This window comes from Piliocolobus tephrosceles, chromosome 10 (assembly GCF_002776525.5).
Source record: "Piliocolobus tephrosceles isolate RC106 chromosome 10, ASM277652v3, whole genome shotgun sequence".
Classification (NCBI taxonomy): domain Eukaryota; kingdom Metazoa; phylum Chordata; class Mammalia; order Primates; family Cercopithecidae; genus Piliocolobus; species Piliocolobus tephrosceles.
The window spans coordinates 109,049,314-109,069,610 of NC_045443.1; the positions used below are offsets into that span (position 1 = coordinate 109,049,314).

General features: G+C 41.6%; 1 protein-coding gene across 21 annotated transcripts in view; it reads right to left on the bottom strand.

The window, feature by feature from the left end:
• Positions 1 to 20,297, bottom strand: part of ATXN2 (ataxin 2) — a 153,282-nt gene that overhangs the window by 23,221 nt on the left and 109,764 nt on the right. For 11 of the 21 annotated variants that reach the window (XM_026456584.2, XM_026456589.2, XM_026456591.2 and 8 more), the window contains 5 exons: positions 19,587 to 19,891; positions 17,535 to 17,598; positions 16,524 to 16,676; positions 16,078 to 16,144; positions 3,537 to 3,569 (listed from right to left, as the gene is read on the bottom strand). In XM_026456584.2, the coding sequence (XP_026312369.1) occupies positions 3,537 to 3,569; positions 16,078 to 16,144; positions 16,524 to 16,676; positions 17,535 to 17,598; positions 19,587 to 19,891 (622 nt within the window). The remainder of the gene's footprint in view (positions 1 to 3,536; positions 3,570 to 16,077; positions 16,145 to 16,523; positions 16,677 to 17,534; positions 17,599 to 19,586; positions 19,892 to 20,297) is intronic. The other 10 variants (XM_026456586.2, XM_026456590.2, XM_026456592.2 and 7 more) reach the window with 3 other exon arrangements.

Consider the following 20,297-nt stretch of genomic DNA (forward strand, 5'->3'; position numbering starts at 1 on the left):
AGAGTTCATATGGAAAAATAAACAAAATTCAAGATAATCTGAAAAAACAAAAAAATCAGTGTTGGCAGTGAGTGGAGGAGAAGGTAGTCCTATTAGATTAGTGAAGCAGAGTGAAAAATCCAGAAACAAATTCAACCACAAATGGGACACTTAGTATATGATAAAATGACATTTCATAACAGTTTGTATGACCATAATGGAATTACATTATTATCTATCTATCCATGCGCGCGCGCACGCGAGCACACACACACACACACACTCTTGCACTTTAAATACAGGGTCTCCTTCTGTCACCCAGGCTGGAGTACAGTGGTGCAATCACAGCTCACTGCAGCTTTAAACTACTGGGCTCAAGCAATCCTCCTTCCTCAGCCTCTCAAGTAGTTAGGACTACAGGTGTGTGCCACCACACTCAGCAAATTTTAAAATTATTTTGTAGATATGGGGTATTCCTACATCACCCAGGTTGGTCTTGAACTCCTGGCCTCAAGCGATCCTCCTGCCTTGGCCTCCCAAAGCTCTGAGGTTACAGGTATGAGTCGCTGTACCTGGTCAATATGATATACTTAGTAGATGATAAAAAAGTATTTGAACATAATCCAACAACCATTCATGATTAAAAAGAACTAACCAACCAACCTTCAGTTCAAATTAGCAACTGAAGTAACACCTAACTCTATGCTTAATAGTGAAAGACAGTTTCACCCCTAAGAATGGAAGCATGGCAAAATCTCATGCTTTTTTCAGTAACGCACCAGTAGAATAAGGCCAAAACAACAACAACAACAACAACAACAACAACAACAAAACCACCAACATGGTGATTAGATCATGACTGTATGTTTAAGTCTTAAAGGACTGCCAGAAACAGTGGGCTTACCAACACATCAAGATACAAGATCAAATTAAAAAATCAAGTGCATCTCTATTTACGAATAAACAAATGGAAGTTTTTAAAACATCACTCATAACAGCACAAAACAGATGAAATACTAAGGGATAAATTTAAGAAAGTGGCACAAAATTGATACAAAGAAAACTAGAAAACACTGGTGAAACTTAAGACTTAAGTAAATGGAGCAGTATATGATGACATCAATGAAGATTCCATATTGTGAAGATATTTCTCTCAGAACTGATACAAAGATTCAGTGCACAATACCAAGCTGATTCTAAAATTTATTTGGAAATTCAAAGAATGCAGAATAAGAACAATTTTGAGGAGACTATAAATGGGAGACTTATATGAACTGACTTAAAGGTTATTAGAAAGTAACAGCAATAAAGAGAGAATTGGCATAAGGATATATACAAAGATCAATACAACGAAACAGTTCACAAATAGACATATATACGTATATGGTCAACTGAATTCAATGAAGCTGGGCACAGTGGCTCATGCCTGTAATCCCAGAACTTTGGGAGGCTGAGACGAGCAGACCACCTGAGGTCAGGAGTTCGAGACTAGCCTGGCCAACATGGTGAAACCCTGTCTCTACTAGAAATACACAAACAAAATCAGCCAGGCGTGCTGGCAGGCGCCTGTAGTCCCAGCTAATTGGGAGGCTGAGGCAGGAGAATGGCGTGAACCTGGGAGGCGGAGCTTGCAGTGAGCCAAGATCCAGCCACTGCACTCCAGCCTGGGCAAAAGAGCGAGACTCCATCTAAACAAAAACAAAAAACAAACAAAAAAAATTAGCTGGGCCTGTAGTGGCGGGCACCTGTAATCCCAGCTACTCAGAAGGTTGAGGCAGAATTGCTTGACCCCGGAAGTGGAGGTTGCAGTGAGCCAAGGTCACACTACTGCACTCCAGCCTGGGTGACAAGATCGAGACTCTTGTTTCAAAAAGAGAAAAAAAAATAAAGCCATCAATGGAAAACAGAGGCTGGTGCCAGAGAAACTGAGTAAATATTTATGGTGGAGAAAATGAAGCTCGACCTTTACATCACACCCTACACAAAACCTAACTGAAATCAAACATACACCTAACCATAAAAACATTCATAACCTAGGGTAGGTAAAAGATTTCTTATTATGATACAAAAAAGCATGAACCTTAAGAGAAAAGCTTGATAAATAAGGCTTCAATTAAAATTAACAATACTGGCTCTTCAAAAAAACTGCAGACTGGGAGAAAATATTCACAATACCTGTATCTGAGAAAGGATTTGTAACCAGAATATATAAATAACTTAAAATAATTTACTAAAAGCAGTAACTTTACTTTTCACAGTAAGAAAAGAAACATGATTTTTTTTTTTTTTTTTTGAGACAGGGTCTGGCTCTATTGCCCAGGCTGGAGTGCAGTGGTGCAATCTCAGCTCACTGCAGCCTCGATCTCGCCTCCATCACCCCTCAAACCCCTCACAACCTCACTCAAGCGACTGTCCCACCTCAGCCCCCCAAATAGCTGGGACCATGCTTCTGTGCCTGGCTAATTTTTCCTTTTTTTTTCAGACACAGGGTGTTGTCATGTTCCTCAGGCTTGTCTCAAACTCCTGGCTCAAATGATCCATCCAGATTGGCCTCCCAAAGTGCTGGAATTATGCGCATGAGCCACTGCACCCAGCCAGAAACACTGAGACAAAGAGAAACGTTAGGACGGGCACAGTGGCTCACACCTGTAATCTTGGCACTTTGGGAGGCCGAGGCGGGTAGACCACTTGAGGTCAGGAGTTAGAGACCAGTCTGACCAACATGGTGAAACCCTGTTTACACTAAAAATACAAAATTAGCCAGGCATGGTGGCGCATGCCTGTAATCCCAGCTACTTGGGAGGCTGAGGCAGGAGAAACGCTTGAACCTGGCAGGCAGAGGTTGCAGTGAGCCAACATGGCACCACTGCACTCCAGCCTGGGCAATAGAGTGAGATTCCACCTCATAAATAAATAAATGAAAAAAGATTTGAACAATTTACTAAAAAAAGGTTGATAGCCAAAAACACACACACATGACGAGGTGCTCCTCATCAGTCATCATCAGGGAAATGCACATTTAAGATCACAATGAGGTAACCATATGACACCCATTAGACCTGTTTGAAATTAAAAAGATAAGACAACACCAAGTGTTGGCAAGGATGCAGAACACTTGGAACTTGCATATGAACCTGATCAGCTGGAATGTAAAATGATACAATCACTTTGGAAGATTGCTAATTTCTTATTAATTGAAATATGTATTTACCAGGCAGTGTGTGGTGGCTCACACCTGTAATCCCAACACTTTGGGAGGCTGAGGCGGGTGGATCACTTGAGGTCAGGATTTCGAGACCAGCCTGGCCAACGTGGTAAAACCCCGTCTCTACTAAAAATACAAAAAAATTAGCCAGGCGTGGTGGTGCGCGTCTGTAATCCCAGCTACTTGGGAGGCTGAGGCGGGAGAATTGCTTGAACCCGGGAGGGGGAGGTTGCCATGAGCTGAAATCACGCCACTGAACTCTAGCCTGGGCAACAGAGTGAGACTTCATCTCAAAATAAAAAATAAAAAATAAAATAAAATAAATTTTTTAAAAAATAAAATATGCACTTACCATACCTCAGCAATTCCAATTCTAGGTATTTAACTAAAAGAAATAAAAACACAAATACTTGTACACAAATGCTCACAGCAGCTTCATTCATAATAGCCAAAAGTTGGCAATAACTCAAATGTCCATCGACTAGTAATGGGTAAATTAACTGTGGTATAATCATAAAATGAAATGCTACCCAGCAAAAAAAGGAATAAGCTGGCTGGGCGCTGTGACTCACGCCTATAATCCCAGCACTTTGGGAGGCCAAGGCAGGTGGATCATTTGGGGGCAGGAGTTTGAGATCAGCCTGGTCAACATGGTGAAACCCCGTCTCTGCTAAACAAAGAAAAAAAAACCCCAAAAAATTAGCCAGGCGTGGTGGCGCGTGCCAGCAATCCCAGCTACTTCGGAGGCTGAGGCAATAGAATTGCAGACCAATTCTGGGAGACAGAACAAGACTCCATCTCAAAAACCAACAAAAAAAGGAATAAGCTGATATTATTAACATGAAGCTCAAATTACTATACATATGAAATTATATACCAAGCTTGTCCAACTTGCGTCCTGGGACGGCTTTGAATGTGGCCCAACACAAATTCATAAACTTTCTTAAAACATTATTAAGTTTTGCTATTTTTTTGTTGTTGTTCATCAGCTATCATTAGTGTGTTAGTGTATTTTATGTGTGGCCCAATACAATTCTTCTTCCAATGTGACCTAGGGAAGCCAAAAAATTGAACACCCCTGTTATATGCTGTTTGATTCCATTTATTAAAAAAAAAATCTAGGGGCTGGCTGAGGTGGCTCACATCTGTAATCCTAGCACTCTGGGAGGCTGAGGTGGAAGGATCACTTGAGCTCAGGAGTTCAAGACCAGCCTGGGCAATATAACGAGACGTTTCCATAAAAAGTTTTCTTTAAGTAAAAAAAAAAAAGCCGGGCGCGGTGGCTCAAGCCTGTAATCCCAGCACTTTGGGAGGCCGAGACGGGCGGATCACGAGGTCAGGAGATCGAGACCATCCTGGCTAACACGGTGAAACCCCGTCTCTACTAAAAACTACAAAAAACTAGCCGGGCGAGGTAGCGGCGCCTGTAGTCCCAGCTACTGGGAGGCTGAGGCAGGAGAATGGCGTGAACCCGGGAGGCGGAGCTTGCAGTGAGCTGAGATCCGGCCACAGCACTCCAGCCTGGGCCACAGAGCCAGACTCCGTCTCAAAAAAAAAAAAAAAACCCTAAATTAAAAAAAAAAAAAGAAAGAAAGAAAAAGAAATCTAGAGAGGATAAATGTAATCTACAGTAAAAGAAGGTAGATCACTGGTTAACTGGAGCTAGTAGCAATAAAGGACAGCTGGACAGAGAAGAGGAACAGGCACAATGTTTTCCATCTTCACTGATGAAGCAAGTAGTTACATGAGCAAATATATTTGTCAAAACTCATTAAAATGTAAACATAAAAAGATGAGCATTTTATTGTATGTAAATTACAGACTAATAAAACTGGTTAAAACATCTTGGATAGTCATTTAGAACAAGATACACTGGATTCACATTTTATACTTTAAGATAAATTCTAAAATTAGCCAGGCGTAATGGTACAGGCTGGTCTCAAACTCCTGAGCTCAAGTGATCCTCCCACCTAAGCCTCTCAGCTTCCCAGAGTGCTAGGAGGCAGGCGTATCACGAGGTCAGGAGTTCAAGACCAGCCTGACCAACATGGTGAAACCCCGTCTCTACTAAAAATACAAAAATTAGCTGGGCATGGTGGCATACCCCTGTAATCCCAGCTACTCAGAAGGCTGAGGCAGGAGAATCGCTTGAATCCAGGAGGCAGAGGTTGCAGTGAGCTTGGATAGCGCCACTGCGCTCCACCCTGGGCGACAGAGCAAGACTCCATCTCAAAAACAAATAAACAAACAAGAGGAAAGAAGAGCCTTTTCAACAAATGAGGTAGGGACAATGGATATCCACAAGCAAAAGGAAAAACCTGGACCACTACTCTCATATCATATACAAAAATTAACTCAAAAGAGACTGTAGACCTAAATGTTAAGAGCTAAACTATAAAACTCTAGGAGTTTTACGGGAGTTTCATAGGGGTGAATCTCTGTGGCCTTGAGTTAGGCAATGCTTTGTTTGATATGACATCAGGAATGCAAGCAAGAAAAGAAAAAACAAACAGATAAATTGAACTTCATCAAAATTAAAAACTGTGTTACAAAGAATACCATCAAGCAAGTAAAAAGATAACCTATAGTCTGGGCACGGTGGTTCGCATCTAAAATCTCAGTGCTTTGGGAAGGTGAGGCAGCCGGATCATTTGAGGTCAGGAGTTCAAGACCAGCCTGGCCAACATGGTGAAATTCAGTCTCTACTAAAAATACAAAAATGGGCCAGGCACAGTGGTGCACGCTTATAATCCCAGCTACTCTGGAGGCTGAAGTAGGGGGATCGCTTGAGCTCAGGAATTCGAGACCAGCCTGGGAAGCATGGAGAAGCTCCATTTCTACAAAAAACACAAAAATCAGCCTGGTATGGTGGCGTATGCCTGTAACCCTAGCTACTTGGGAGGGTGAGGCAGGAGAACTGCTTGAACCCAGGAAGTGAACGTTGCTCCAGCCTGGGCGACAGAGTGAGACTTCATCTTAAAGCAAAACAAAAATACAAAAAACCATTAATGACACTTCATAACCACAAGAATGGACAAAACCCAAACCAAAGACAGTATCAGTTATTTATGAGGACGTGGAGAAACTGGAACACTTGTACATTACTGGAAGAAATACAAAACGATGCAGCTGCTTTGGAAAAGTTTGGCAGTTCCAACACAGCAATTCCTCCTCAGGAGAAATGAAAATCTAAGGCCACATGAAAAAAATTTTTATTTATTTATTCTTTTGAGACAGAGTCTCACTCTTTCACTCAGGCTGGGGTGCAGTGGTGTGATCTCAGCTCACCACAGCCTCCGCCTCCCAGGTTCAAGCGATTCTGATGCTCCTGCCTCAGTCTCCTGAATAGCTGGGATTACAGGTGCACGCTACCATGCCAGGGTAATTTTTGTATTTTTAGTAGAGACGGGATTTCACCATGTTGGCCAGGCTGGTCTCAAACTCCTGACCTCAAGTCATCTGCCCACCTCAGCCTCCCAGAGTGCTGGGATTATAGGCAAGAGCCACTGCTCCCAGCCTCATATGAAAATTTGTACATGAATGTCCACAGCAGCATTACTCATTACCAGAAAAACGAAATAACCCAAATGTTCATCAGCTGATGATAGGTAAAAGTGGTATATTCAGGCCAGGAGCAGTGGCTCACACCTGTAATCCCAGCACTTTGGAAGGCTGAGGGAGATGGATGACCTGAGGCCAGGAGTTCAAGACCAACCTGGCCAACATGGCAAAGCCCTTTGTCTACTTTTCTTTTTTTTTTTTTGAGATGGAGTCTCACTCCGTTGCCCAGGCTGGAGCGCAGTGGTGCCATCTCGGCTCACTGTCAGCTCTGCCTCCCAGGTTCATGCCATTCTCCTGCCTCAGCCTCCCGAGTAACTGGGACTACAGGCGCCTGCCACCACGCCTGGCTAATTTTTTGTATTTTTAGTAGAGATGAGGTTTCACTGTGTTAGCCAGGATGGTCTTGATCTCCCGACCTCGTGATCTGCCGACGTCGGCCTCCCCAAGTGCTGGGATTACAGGCATGAGCCACCACGCCCAGCTAGCCCTTTCTCTACTATTAATAAAACTACAAAAATCACCTGGGCATGCTGGTGCATGCCTGTAATCCCAGTTACTCAGGAGGCTGAGGCAGGAGAATCACTTGAACCTAGGGAGGTGGAAGTTGCAGTGAGTCGAGATCCCACTACCGCACTCCAGACTGGGCAACAGAGTGAGACTCAATCTCAAAAAAAGAAAAAGGAAAAAAAAAGGTAAAAAAAAAAATTTTTTTTTAAAGTGTTAGGTCGGGCATGGTGGTTCACACCTGTAATCCCAGCATTTTGGGAGGCCAAGACGGGTGGATCACCTGAGGTCAGGAGTTCGAGACCAGGCTGGCCAACACGGTGAAACCCTGTCTCTACTAAAAATACAAAAATCAGCTGGGTGTGATGGCAGGCCACTGTAATCCCAGCTACTCAGGAGGACGAGGCAGGAGAATCGCTTGAACCCAGGAGGCAGAGGTTGCAGTGAGCCAAGATTACACCATTGTACTCCAGGTTGGGCAACAAGAGAGAAACTCCATCTCAAAAAAATAATAACAAAAACTTATCCTGGTGTAGTGGCAGACACCCGTAATCCCAGCTACTTGGGAGACTGAGACATGAGAATCACTTAAACCTGGGAGGTGGAGGTTGCAGTGAGCCAAGATCACACCACTGCATTCCAGCCTGGGTGACAGAGCCAGACTCCGTCTCAAAAAAAAAAAAAAAAATTGAAATACTATCACATGTCACAACATGGATAAGCCTTGAGAATACAGGTGAAAGAAACCAGTCACAAAAGGCTACACATAACATGATACTATTATAATGAAATATTCAGAACAGGTAAATCTGTAGAGAAGAAAAATAAGATTCGTATGCCTAGGCTGTAGGGAGGAGGGAGAAAGAGGGGAGGGAAGGGGAGTAACCGCTAAAGGGTACAAAGTTTCTTTTGCTGGTGATTAAAAGGTACTAAAGTTGACTGTGGTGATGACTACACAACTCTAAGATTATACTAAAATCCATGAAACAGTATACTTTAAATGGATAAATTTCATGGTATGTGAATAATGTCTAAATAAAGCTATTTTAAAAAAATAAACAAATGTAAATATGCAAAAGTAAACATGTAAGGATAGATTTAAAAACTGTAATGATCCCCTACTGATGACGGGATGAGGGAAGATACAGGTGGACAGGACTGGGATATAAGCAAGACTTCTCTGAATGCATCTTTCCTTTTTGAGATAGGGTCTTGCTCTGCTACCCAGGCTGGACTGCAGTGGCACAGTAACAGCCTCTATCTCCTGGCCTCTACCTCCTGGGCTCAAGTGATCCACCACCTCAGCCTCCTAAGGAGCTAGAACTTCAGTTACATGCCACATGCTCAGCCAATTTTTAAATTTTTTTTGTAGAGATGGGGTTTTGCTATGTTGTCCAGGCTAATCTCAAACTCCAGTGCTCAAGCGATCCTCTCACTTCATCAGCCTCCCAAAATGTTAGGATTATAGGCATGCAGACATTAAGCCCAGCCTTCACAAATGGCATCTTTTTACATAATTTTCACTTTAAAAGCATACAAATAATTTGCAGATGAAAAAATAGCTATCTCTAAATATGAAAGACAAACTCGACTGGATTAACTACCTATTTATCACACTGTCGATGTAACACTTAGCAACTTTAGAAGTTAGTACTGTGGAATTAACAAGGATGTCACACTCTGAAAACTGGCACTTAAAGAATTACTGAAACAGATACTGAGAAAAACTAATACTCCAAAGACATCTCAAAATTTATTCTGTAGTCTAACAATTAGATAATAATAATTTTGAAGATACTGTATATACTCTGTATGAAAATGTAAATACGCAGACCTCTAAGATGGTCCTTGATGATCTAACTCCTGTTTTCAGTCCCCTCCCATGCTATACACCAGGGTCACTCTGTATGACCAACAGTGTAGAACATAACTGATGATATGCCACTTTCAAGATTAGGTTGTAAAACATGCTGCAGCTTCTGTTTGGGACTGTTTCTCTGAACTATGCATTTTGGGAGAAGCCAGCTGCCACCGTCATGACTAGAGCTGTGGAGAAGCCCACGTGGGTGGTCGACCAACAGTTTCGAATTTGAATGCACATCCTCCAGCCCCAGTTAACCCTTTGGATAACTGCAATCCTAGCCAACACTGTGTCAACAGTTTCATAAGAGACGAGACAGAAACCACTCAGCTAAGCTATTCCTGGATTTCTGACCCTCAGGAACTGTGTGAAATAAGAAATGTTTGTTTTAGTAGCTAAGCTTTGTGATAAATTGTTATGCAATATTATAATAGTTACTATTTTTAGTAACCAAAGCTTCAGTGTAAAAGAATAAGAGATAAACCATGAAGTCATAGTAAAAAGTAAAAATCTTACAATGTTAACTTGACTTGGAAATATTAATTTAAATTTCTGATTTTAAAAAGTTCTCTCTCTTCCTTTCTTCCTTCCTTCCTTTCTCGTCTCACTCTATTGCCCAGAGCTGGAGGGCAGTGGCACAATCTCGGCTCACCACAACCTCCTGGGTTCAAGTGATTCTCCTGCCTCAGCCTCGCAAGTGGCAGGGACTACAGGTGCACACCACCACACCCAGCTAATTTTTGTATTTTTAGTAGAGACAGGGTTTCATCATGTGGGCCAGGACGCTCTCGAATTCCTGACCTCAAGTGATCCGCCCACCTCAGCATCCCAAAGTGCTGGGATACAGGTGCCACTGCACCTGGCCTACAGGGATATTTCCTAGTTTAGTCTGGAAAAGGCCTAGAAGCAATACTGTAACAGTAATTAGTGCCAATGACCAGATAATGATTTTTAAATACTATTTGCCAGCAAAAGGAAATCAGGGTACCTTGGAGGGATAGCTAATCAGGGCAAAAAAGTTTTGCAGGAGCCAACTTGAACGGGTTCCCATTCATCAAAGACGGGACAATGAGAGTAACAAAAAAGAATACATGATACAATGAATATATAAAAATCCATGCATTCATAATACTTTTTTTTTTTTTTTTTTTTTTTTTTGAGACAGAGTTTCACTCTTGTTGCCCAGGCTAGAGTGCAACGGCATGATCTCAGCTCACCGCAACCTCTGCATCCCAGGTTCAAGCAATTCTCCTGCCTCAGCCTCCGTAGTAGCTGGGATTATAGGCATGTGCCACCACGCCAGGCTAATTTTGTATTTTTAGTAGAGATGGGGTTTCTCCATGTTGGTCAGGCTGGTCTCGATCTCCCGACCTCAGGTGATCCACCCACCTCGGCCTCCCAAAGCGCTGGGATTACAGGCGTGAGCCACCGCGCCCGGCATAATACTTTTTAAAACAGTAAGAATAAATAAGTAAGAATGCTGGGAGAGGATACACCCTTTAAAAAAACAAAAGCAAAACTTCACTGTTGGGAAGTAACAAGGGCACCAACTCCTCACTCTGAAAATTGAAAAGAATTAAGAATTTATCCTGTCTTTCTTGTACAAATTATTTCAGGATAACCAAATACTCCCAATTGAAAACAACAGTCCTTTACAGATTAATTCCAGCTAATAAACACAGAAGAAAGCTAGGAATTCAGAAATCACCCTTTACAAACCCCCAATTGCAGTGGTTTTCAGTGTATAGCCCTAGACCAGCAGCATTACTTGGGAGGTGGTTTTATAAATTGCAATAGAAATGCAAATTCTCAGCCTATGCCCCAAACCTACTGAATCAGAAAATCTGGAGATGGGATCAAGCAATCTGTGTTTTTAGCAAGCTCTCCCCAAGGGTTTATACTGCACACCAAAATTTGAGAACCATAGCCCTAAAGAAAAAAATGATGTTAAGCATTAAATTAATAATGAATTCGATAAAAGATTAATAGAAAACTTACAATGGGGAGGTGGTGGGACAAGGGAGCAGGGTACTACCAATTGAGCTCTCAATCATTTCGTAATTAAAAGTAGGAAAAGATATTGTGTGCCTCCTGACATATGATACAATGTACACAGAACCATTTAGTATTTGTCTCCCCAACCCAAAATGAACTCAGATGTAATCAATGACATCCCAAGAAGAAAACAGAAAAATTGAGAATGCATGACATACCACAGAACAACTGGCTTCTGATACAAAGCAATAAGGGAAAAGGCAGGGGAACTACAAAGAGATACAATAAATCCATCCATCGATCGATCGATCAATCTATCCATCCATCCATCTACCTACCTACCTACCTACCTACCTACCTACCTACCTACCTACCTACCTACCTGTTTATTTTTTATTTATTTTTATTTTTTGAGATGGAGTCTTGCTCTGTCGCCCTACCTACCTACCTACCTACCTATCTGTTTATTTTTTATTTATTTTTATTTTTTGAGATGGAGTCTTGCTCTGTCGCCCAGGCTGGAATGCAGTGGTGCCATCTGGGCTCACTGCAAGCTCCGCCTCCCGGGTTCACGCCATTCTCCTGCCTCAGCCTTACGAGTGGCTAAGACTAGAGGCACCTGCCACCAGGCCCAGCTAATTTTTTGTATTTTTAGTAGAGACGGGGTTTCACTGTGTTAGCCAGGATGGTCTTTTTTTTTTTTTTGAGACGGAGTTTTGCTGTTATTGCCCAGGTTGGAGTGCATTGGCTTGATCTCGGCTCACCGCAACGTCCGCCTCCCGGGTTCAAGTGATTCTCCTGCCTCAGCCTCCTGAGTAGCTGGGATTACAGGCATGCGCCACCATGCCCAGCTAATTTTTGTATTTTTAGTAGAGACAGGGTTTCTGCATGTTAGTCAGGCTGGTCTCGAACTCCCGACCTCAGGTGATCCACCTGCCTCGGCCTCCCAAAGTGCTGGGATTACAGGCGTGAGCCACCACGCACGGCCAAATTACTATTTATTTTATAAAATGTGATAACAACACTATGGGTACCAAAGAAAAATTCCTGTTTTAAAAAAGATACACATTGAGGATGTAGGAATTAAATGACATGATGTCTGAGATTTGTTTTAAATACTTTAACAAAGGAAAAAAAAGTACAAAGGAAGTCAGTTAGACAAAATCTTTATAATCATAGAATCTGAATGATGGATAAAGAAAATACCCTATTCACTTCCTAAATCCTTACACAGCACATGTTCAGAGCTGATACTTTTGACTGTGTACCTGTTCTGTCTTAGTAGAAATGCCTCAGTAGCCGATCGCGGTGGCTCATGCCTGTAATCCTAGCACTTTGGGAGGCCGAGGCAGGTGGATCACAAGGTCAGTTCAAGACCAGCCTAGCCAACATGATGAAACCCCATCTCTACTAAAAATAGAAAAATTAGCCAAGCGTGGTAGCAGGCGCCTGTAATCTCAGCTACTTGGGAGACTGAGGCAGGATTAATTGCTTGAACCCAGGAAGGGGAGGTTGCAGTGAGCCAAAATTGCATCACTGCACTCCTAGGCGACAGAGCGAGACTCTGTCTCAAAAAAAAAAAAAAAAATCAAGAAATGCCTCAGTAGAACTGGCTAAGATATCCAGAGTACATCATTTCTATTAAAAACACAGTACCTCCTGAAATTAGAATGTAACTCTCCCATCAGAGAGCCAAACTGTCAGGCTTGTTCTTACTGTAGTAATCTTTTATATTTTAACAACAACAAAAGGTTCCCATTGCACTGCTTTAAGTAATCCTTGAGCCACAGCACTCCAGCCTGGGCAACAGAGGGAGATTGTCTCAAAAAATAAATAAATAAATAAAAATTAAGAAATGTCTCATTCTGGCTGAGATATCCTGAGTATATCATTTCTTTTTTTCTTTTTTTGAGACAGAATCTTGCTCTTGTTGCCCAGGCTGGAGTGCAATGGTGCCATCTTGGCTCATGGCAACCTCTGCCTCCCGGGTTCAAGCAATTCTCCTGCCTCAGCCTCCCGAGTAGCTAGGATTACAGATGCGCACCACCACACTGGGCTAATTTTTGTATTTTTAGTAGAGACGGGGTTTCACCATGTTGGCCAGGATGGTCTTGAACTCCTAACTTCATGATCCGCCCACCTTGGCCTCCTAAAGTGCTGGGATTACAGGCGTAAGCCACTGCGCCCAGCCTCTGAGTGTATCATTTCTATTAAAAAGACAGCACCTCCTAAAGTTAGAATGTGACTCTCCCATCACAGAGCCAAACTGTTGTGCTTGCTCTTACTACAGTAATCTTTTATATTTTAACAACAAAAAGTTCCCATTGCATTGTTTTAAGTAATCACTGAAAACAGCTACACCTTCTAGTGATACATGAACACCTTAACATTACATTAAAACGGCAGTAAAAAAAAAAAAAAAACAAAAAACCCACTTTCTTCTCAGAATTTTTACAGGCCCTGAAAAGAAGATTAAACTCTATAATTTGATTATATTATTTCAGGCAGAGTTCTTTCAACAGGTTCATATGTTCTAAGGCTAAAAAGAAAAAAAATAGCATACTGAGAAAACGAAAATTAAGAGTTTTAGTTAACATCCATGAAATCACAATTACATCAAACATTCAGAAAATCGGCTGGGTGCAGGCACTTTGGGAAGTGAAGCCAAGCTGATAGCTTGAGCCCATGAGTTTGAGACCAGCCTGGGCAACATGGCAAAACCCATCTCTACAAAAAATAGAAAAATTAGCTAGGTGTGGTGGTGTGCACCTGTAGTCCCTGCTATCCAGGGGACTGAGAGGGAAGGATCGCTTGAGCCCAGGAGGTCAAGGCTGCATTGAGCCATGATAGCACCACTGCACTCCAGCCTCAGCAACAAAGCAAGACCCTGTATGCAAAAAAATAAATAAAAAATTAAAACACACACACACACACCCCCACACACACAAAACACCCAAAAAACACATTGAGGAAATCTTATTAACTCAGGAAAAATGAAAACTTTATGTCAGAGAGGCAATTACTGGGCACTGAGAAATGTGTTTTCTGTATAAATGATTCTACTTTCTGTAGTTTCTCAACTGATAGAAATTAACCATTCTAAATTAACTGATTGGCAAAAACGAAACCCTTTAGTATTTTCCAACATTAAAAGAACTCTTTTCTCTTTTTTTTGGATGGAGTCTCGTTCTGTCACCCAGGCATGCACCACCACGCCCAGCTAATTTTTGTATTTTTAGTACAGACGGGTTTTCACCATGTTGGCCAGGACGGTTTCGTACTCCTGACCTCAAGTGATCTGCCCACCTCGGCACCCCAGAGTGTTGGGCTTATAGGTGTGAGCCACCACGCCTGGCCAAAAGATTTCCTTTTAAGAAAAATGGGGGATTTTTTTCTACGAAGGCTCTTTAACCACACAAGCACAAAATACTAGTTTATGCAACTAGATTATACAACAACTCCCTCATTTTAATGTAGAAACATCCATTTTTTTTTTCTTTTTGAGGCAAGGTTTCACTCTTTCACCCAGGCTGGAGCCCAGTGGTTCAGTCACAGTTCCCTGCAGCCTGGATAGTCTGGGTTCAACTGATCCTCCCACCTCTCTCTCCCAAGTAGCTAGGACTCGAGGAACACACCATTACGGCTGGCTAAGATCTCTATTTTTTTTTTTTGTATAGACGGGTTTTTGCCATGTTGCCCAGGCTGGTCTTAAAACTCCCGGGTCATGCGATCTGTCCACCTCAGCCTCTCAAAGTGCTGGAATTACACGCAGAGCCACCAAGCCTGGCCAAAACAACCTTCTAACAGGATTTCAACATTGGTTGGTTAGTTGCCCCTCTGCTTCAAAAGAAATTCTGGCTTTGGGGAAATAACCGTAGGTATATATAAAGCAAGGTTAGCAATCTAGTAAATTAATGTAGCGAACCCTCTTCTTCAAATTTAAGTTCAGATTTAAATCAGCTTTCAGATTAAAAAGCTTTGGAATTACTTTTTTTTGTTTTTTGTTTTGTTTTTTTTTTTGAGAGAGGGTCTCACTAAATTGCCCACACTGCTCTCAAACTCATGGGCTCAAGTCTTCCTCCAGCTGGGATATCAGGCATGGAGCCACTGTATCCAGCCAATTAGTCTGGGTTTTTTTTGTTTGTTTTTTGTTTGTTAGTTTCGAGATGGAGTCTTACTCTGTTGCCCAGGCTGAAGTGCAGTGGCACGATCTTGGCTCACTGCAACCCCTGCCTCCCAGGTTCAAGCAATTCTTCAGCCTCAGCCCCGCCTAGTAGCTGGGATTACGGGCAGCGGGCGCCACCGTGTCCGGCTAATTTTTGTATTTTAGTAGAGATGGGGTTTCACCATGCTGGCCAGGCTGGTCTCAAACTCCTGACCTCAGGTGATCCACCCGCCTTGCCTCGGCACTGGGATTACAGGCATGAGCCACCACGCCCGGCCAGTATTTATTTTTGAGACGGGGTCTCAATCTGTCGCCCAGGCTGGATGGCAGTGGCGCAATCACAGCTCACTGCAGCCTCTACTTCCTGGGCTCAAGTGATCTTCTCGCCTCAGTCCCCCAAATAGCGGGGGCTACAGGCGTATGCCACCATGCCCAGCTAATTTTTTTGAATTTTAGTAGAGACAAGGTCTCTGTTGCCCAGGCTGATCCTGAACTCCTGAGGTCAAGCAACCCTCCTACCGTGGCCTCCCAAAATGCTAAAATTACAGGTGTGAGACATCACACCTGGCCTCCAATTACTCTTTTTGAAGAGGACATTATACAATCACACTTGATAGGCATTTCTCATCTCCTGTTTTTGTTCATAAAATCCATGTGAATATCTATGTAATATTGTTCATCAAAAGCCAAAGCATAGCCTCATCAAAAAGTCAGAGCTAAACTACAATTATTTATTCATTATAAACTTAGTTACTCAATTCATGCAGCATGCACACTACAAGCAAACACAGGCAGGATTATTCTCACCTTTACCTGCTCTATAGGTCTTGGCTTGATTCACTGGCATGGGCGTCATAGGTATTGGGTATAAAGGCTTGAGAGAATAAAAAAAAAATTAACATTAGGCTCCTATAATAATAACAAGGTATTCTGTCACTCAGTTTTATATTGCTAGAGAGCTAGGCATGAGAAGGTTTCCTGATTTTCTCTATTAGTCATTTAAAAATTAGATCATACCCACAGCTAAAAGGAACAAACCCCAAACTAAAGTAAATCTAAACCATCTTTTTCACAGAAAACATTCTCAGATTTAGGTCCTTATACTTAACACCACATTGAACCTGTGCATGCCTCTCTGTTTCAAATGCCTATGCATAACCATCACACCCTCAAGTCACTGAAAACCTAAGAGTGCTTGCTGTCAGAGACAAACAATTAGGAAGGCTAAGTGAACATCAAATTCTATGACTTACTTGCACGCCTGGGCTCACTGGGACTGGATACATCATATTTGGTGCAAAACAAACAGGCTGAGTATAAACTGGAGTTGGCTGTTGATGACCCACCATAGATGGGCTAGGTTGTGCTTGAGGCCGAGGTGAAGTTGGGGTAGTAGAAGGCTTTGGCTACAACAACAACAATAAATTCAATTATTTCAAGGTAACAAATGAACTATTATTGTAATTTAAAGACTGATTTTCCCAATCTGTCTAATTTTACTTGCTTTAACTATTTCCCTTTTATTGAAAACAAAAACATAGCACATCAATTTGCAATTTCAATAAAAGAAAAAACGTTTCAGTAGAAACTTAAAACTTTTCCAATTAAAAAAATATTAAAAACAGTGGCAGTGATTTTTAAGAAACTGATGGAAGTGTTTTTAAAAGTATGCCTTATGATCTCAGTAGAGTAATAATAATAGCAGTCATCTCTTGGTATCTGTGGGGCATTGGTTACAGTACACTACGAAGATACCAAAGTCTTAGAATGCTCAAGTCCCCTACACAAAATTGTGAAATATTCGCATACAACCTATGCACTTTACGCCATCTCTAGATTACGTATAATACCTAAAACAAGGTAAATGCTTTACTGTATCATTTTGGAATAACGACAAGGAAAAGTCTGCACGTGTTCAGTACAGATTATCCTAACTATATTTTTGATCCATGGTTGGTTGAATACAGGATGCAAAACCCTCAGGTGCAGAGGACATATTTATAAACCTGATAGCCTAGCTAGCCACCCATCGTCAAATTCTGGGTCAGAGAAATTCAAAGATTTGCCCAAGATCACATCTAATTGATGACAAAACCTTTTTTTAATGTCTAAAAAGTATTCATTAATGGTCATGTAAGAAAAAGAAAGAAGGTTGTTTTAGCATACTAAAACAAAATTCAGATGACAGGTATGGAAGAAGGACTACTACTACTATTTTTTCTTTTTGGGGGACTAGATAACCTCAAAGAAAGTAATAAACCTACCTGAGAGAAGGAACGTGGGTTGAACTCCTTTGCATTAGGATTCAATGTTGATTTCCTAACTTGCCTAAAAAAAAAAAAAAAAAAAAAAAGGCCAGTGAAATCTACATAGACTTTATGTTGTTCTAAAATCTTCCATACCTGACAATTTAAAAAAAACTGCTAGGCCGGGCGCGGTGGCTCAAGCCTGTAATCCCAGCACTTTGGGAGTCCAAGATGGGCGGATCACAAGGTCAGGAGATCGAGACCATTCTGGCTAACACGGTGAAACCCCTTCTCTACTAAAAATACAAAAAACTAGCCGAGCATGATGGATGATGGCGGCAACTGTAGTCCCAGCTACTCGGGAGGCTGAGGCGGGAGAATGGCATGAACCCGGGAGCCGGAGCTTGCAGTGAGCCGAGATCGCACCACTGCACTCCAACCTGGGCGACAGAGCGAGACTCTGTCTCAAACAACAAAACAAAACGAAACAAAAACACTGCTAAACATAGATTTAAACTGTTCTCACTAGAAGATCACTAATCCTCTTTATTAAAACATACACACTTATATTGCCAATTCCTTAATCCCTTAAAGAATATAGCCATAAAAGAACAATTTTTAAAAAATCTGAGTAATATACAACTGCTCCTCTCAAAGGCAATCAAAAAATACTTTATTTTCTCCTTCAGAGTCCCACTCTGTTGCTCAGGCTGGAGCGCAGCAGTGCAATCTTGGCTCACTGCAACCTCTGCCTCCCCAGTTCAAGCAATTCTCCTGCCTCAGTCTCCTGAGTAGCTGGGATTACAGGCAACTGCCACCACACCCAGCTAATTTTTTTTTTTTTTCCCCCAGTAGAGATGGGGTTTCACCATTTTGGCCAGGCTGACCTTAAGTGATCTACCTGAGTCAGCCTCCCGAAGTGCAGGCATTACAGGCGTGAGCCACCATGCCTGGCTAATCAACAAACACTTGAGCTGAAAAGACAGTAGCTACTTATAAAATATCCTTAAAAGCACTTCTTAACATACCAGTATTCTTTTATTATTATTACTTTTTGAGACGGAGTCTCACTCTGTCACCCACGCTGGAGTGCAGTGGCATGATCTTGGCTCACTGCAGCCTCCACCTTCTGGGTTCAAGCAATTCTCCTGCCTCAGCCTCCTGAGTAGCTGGGATTATAGGCACCTACCACCATGCCTGGCTAATTTTTGTATTTTTAGTAGAGACAGGGTTTCACCATGTTGGCCAGGCTGGTCTTCAACTCCTAACCTCAAGTAAGCTACCTGCTTCGGCCTCCCAGAGTGCTGGGATTATAGGTATGAGCCACCAGTCAACATACCAATATTCTAGCATGAAGTAATTTTTATGTGAGAAGGTATTTTCTACATAACATACCTGCAGAAAATCATGGCTCTAAAAAAAATTTGCCTCAAATCAAGAATAAGCAGTCCCCAATTTATCAATAAGCTGCATTCCAAAACTTTAGCTTTAACTGGATTGTTTGGTACCCAGAACACCTAAGTCAATGGTAGTTAAGTTCTGAGGTTAGCCCCTGAAAGTCCATTTAATAAATATACGGAATGTGCAGAATTAAGTCTATCTTAACAAATCTAAACATTAACTAAAACACTGTTTCTGATGAAAAATATTTTGAATTCCGAGTAGAAGCACCACATGCTTCTCTCCTTGACAGTGGTAGTTTTTCATCCTAGCAGCACAGTGAGGGTGACTAATGAGTGGAATCCAATAAAGATAGGTCTCCCAAACTGATAATTTTTCAACTCCTGTTCATTTACAGAAAAACTTTTCTTAATTTATGCCTTGTTTTTCTAGCCCTGGGGTGCAAAAAAGGGGAAGAACAGAAGAGCAGCACAGGGTGCAATAACCTAATTTACTTAAGATATCATTTGTTTGGACTAGCTGTTTGTAAACTAAGGGCAATGTATAAAGCAGTCTAAAAGTCCAGATGGATTCTTCACAGTTGGAAGGACCTAAATGCCTTAAAAAAAAAAAAAAAAAAAAAAAAAGTTAACTGAGTAACAGGATGGTCTAAGTTCCAGGTTTACTCACTCAGCTGCGTCTTTCTTCTCTTCCTTATCATCTTTCTCTTGTTTACATGCTGGACTGGAAGTCTGAACCCCTTGGGAAGTGACCTCAGGTCCCCTCTTGTGCTCCGTGTTACTAAGTATTGAAGGGGAAATGCTGGGGCTATTCGGCTTGCTGCTGCCACTGGTACAGTTGCTGCTGCTATTTTCAGTGAAAGAATCCTTAGCACTTGGTTCAATTTTGTCTTTGATCAAATCTCTTGATTTTTCTCCCTCTCTATTTTTGTTTAGTAGTTGATCCATAGATTCAGAAGTAGAACTTGGCTGTAACTAAATAAAGGAAACAATTATACTTAAATAAATAACTGTAGTAATCCATTTTTGCCATGAGCACAAGCAAAGTAATATTAACTATATGCATGAAATGTTCTGAATAAGGCTTTTTTCATACTTTAAGAGTAATGCTTTTACTATAAACTAGTAACAGAATACCTATATAGCACAACCACAGTTACCAAAGCACTCAAATGTCCTAGCCTCTAAAGTTCAATATTTACTGAGTGCCTACCACATGTCAGAAATTGTGCTTGCTGGGTGAGAAAAAGACGAAAAAATTTCTATCCTCCTATACTTGTCATCTAAATAAGATCAGACACTTCACAACAAAATGAGTAAATGCTAAGAGAATCTATAGAAAAAACAACCTATAAAAAAGAAAGGTTTCTCAATGGAAGTT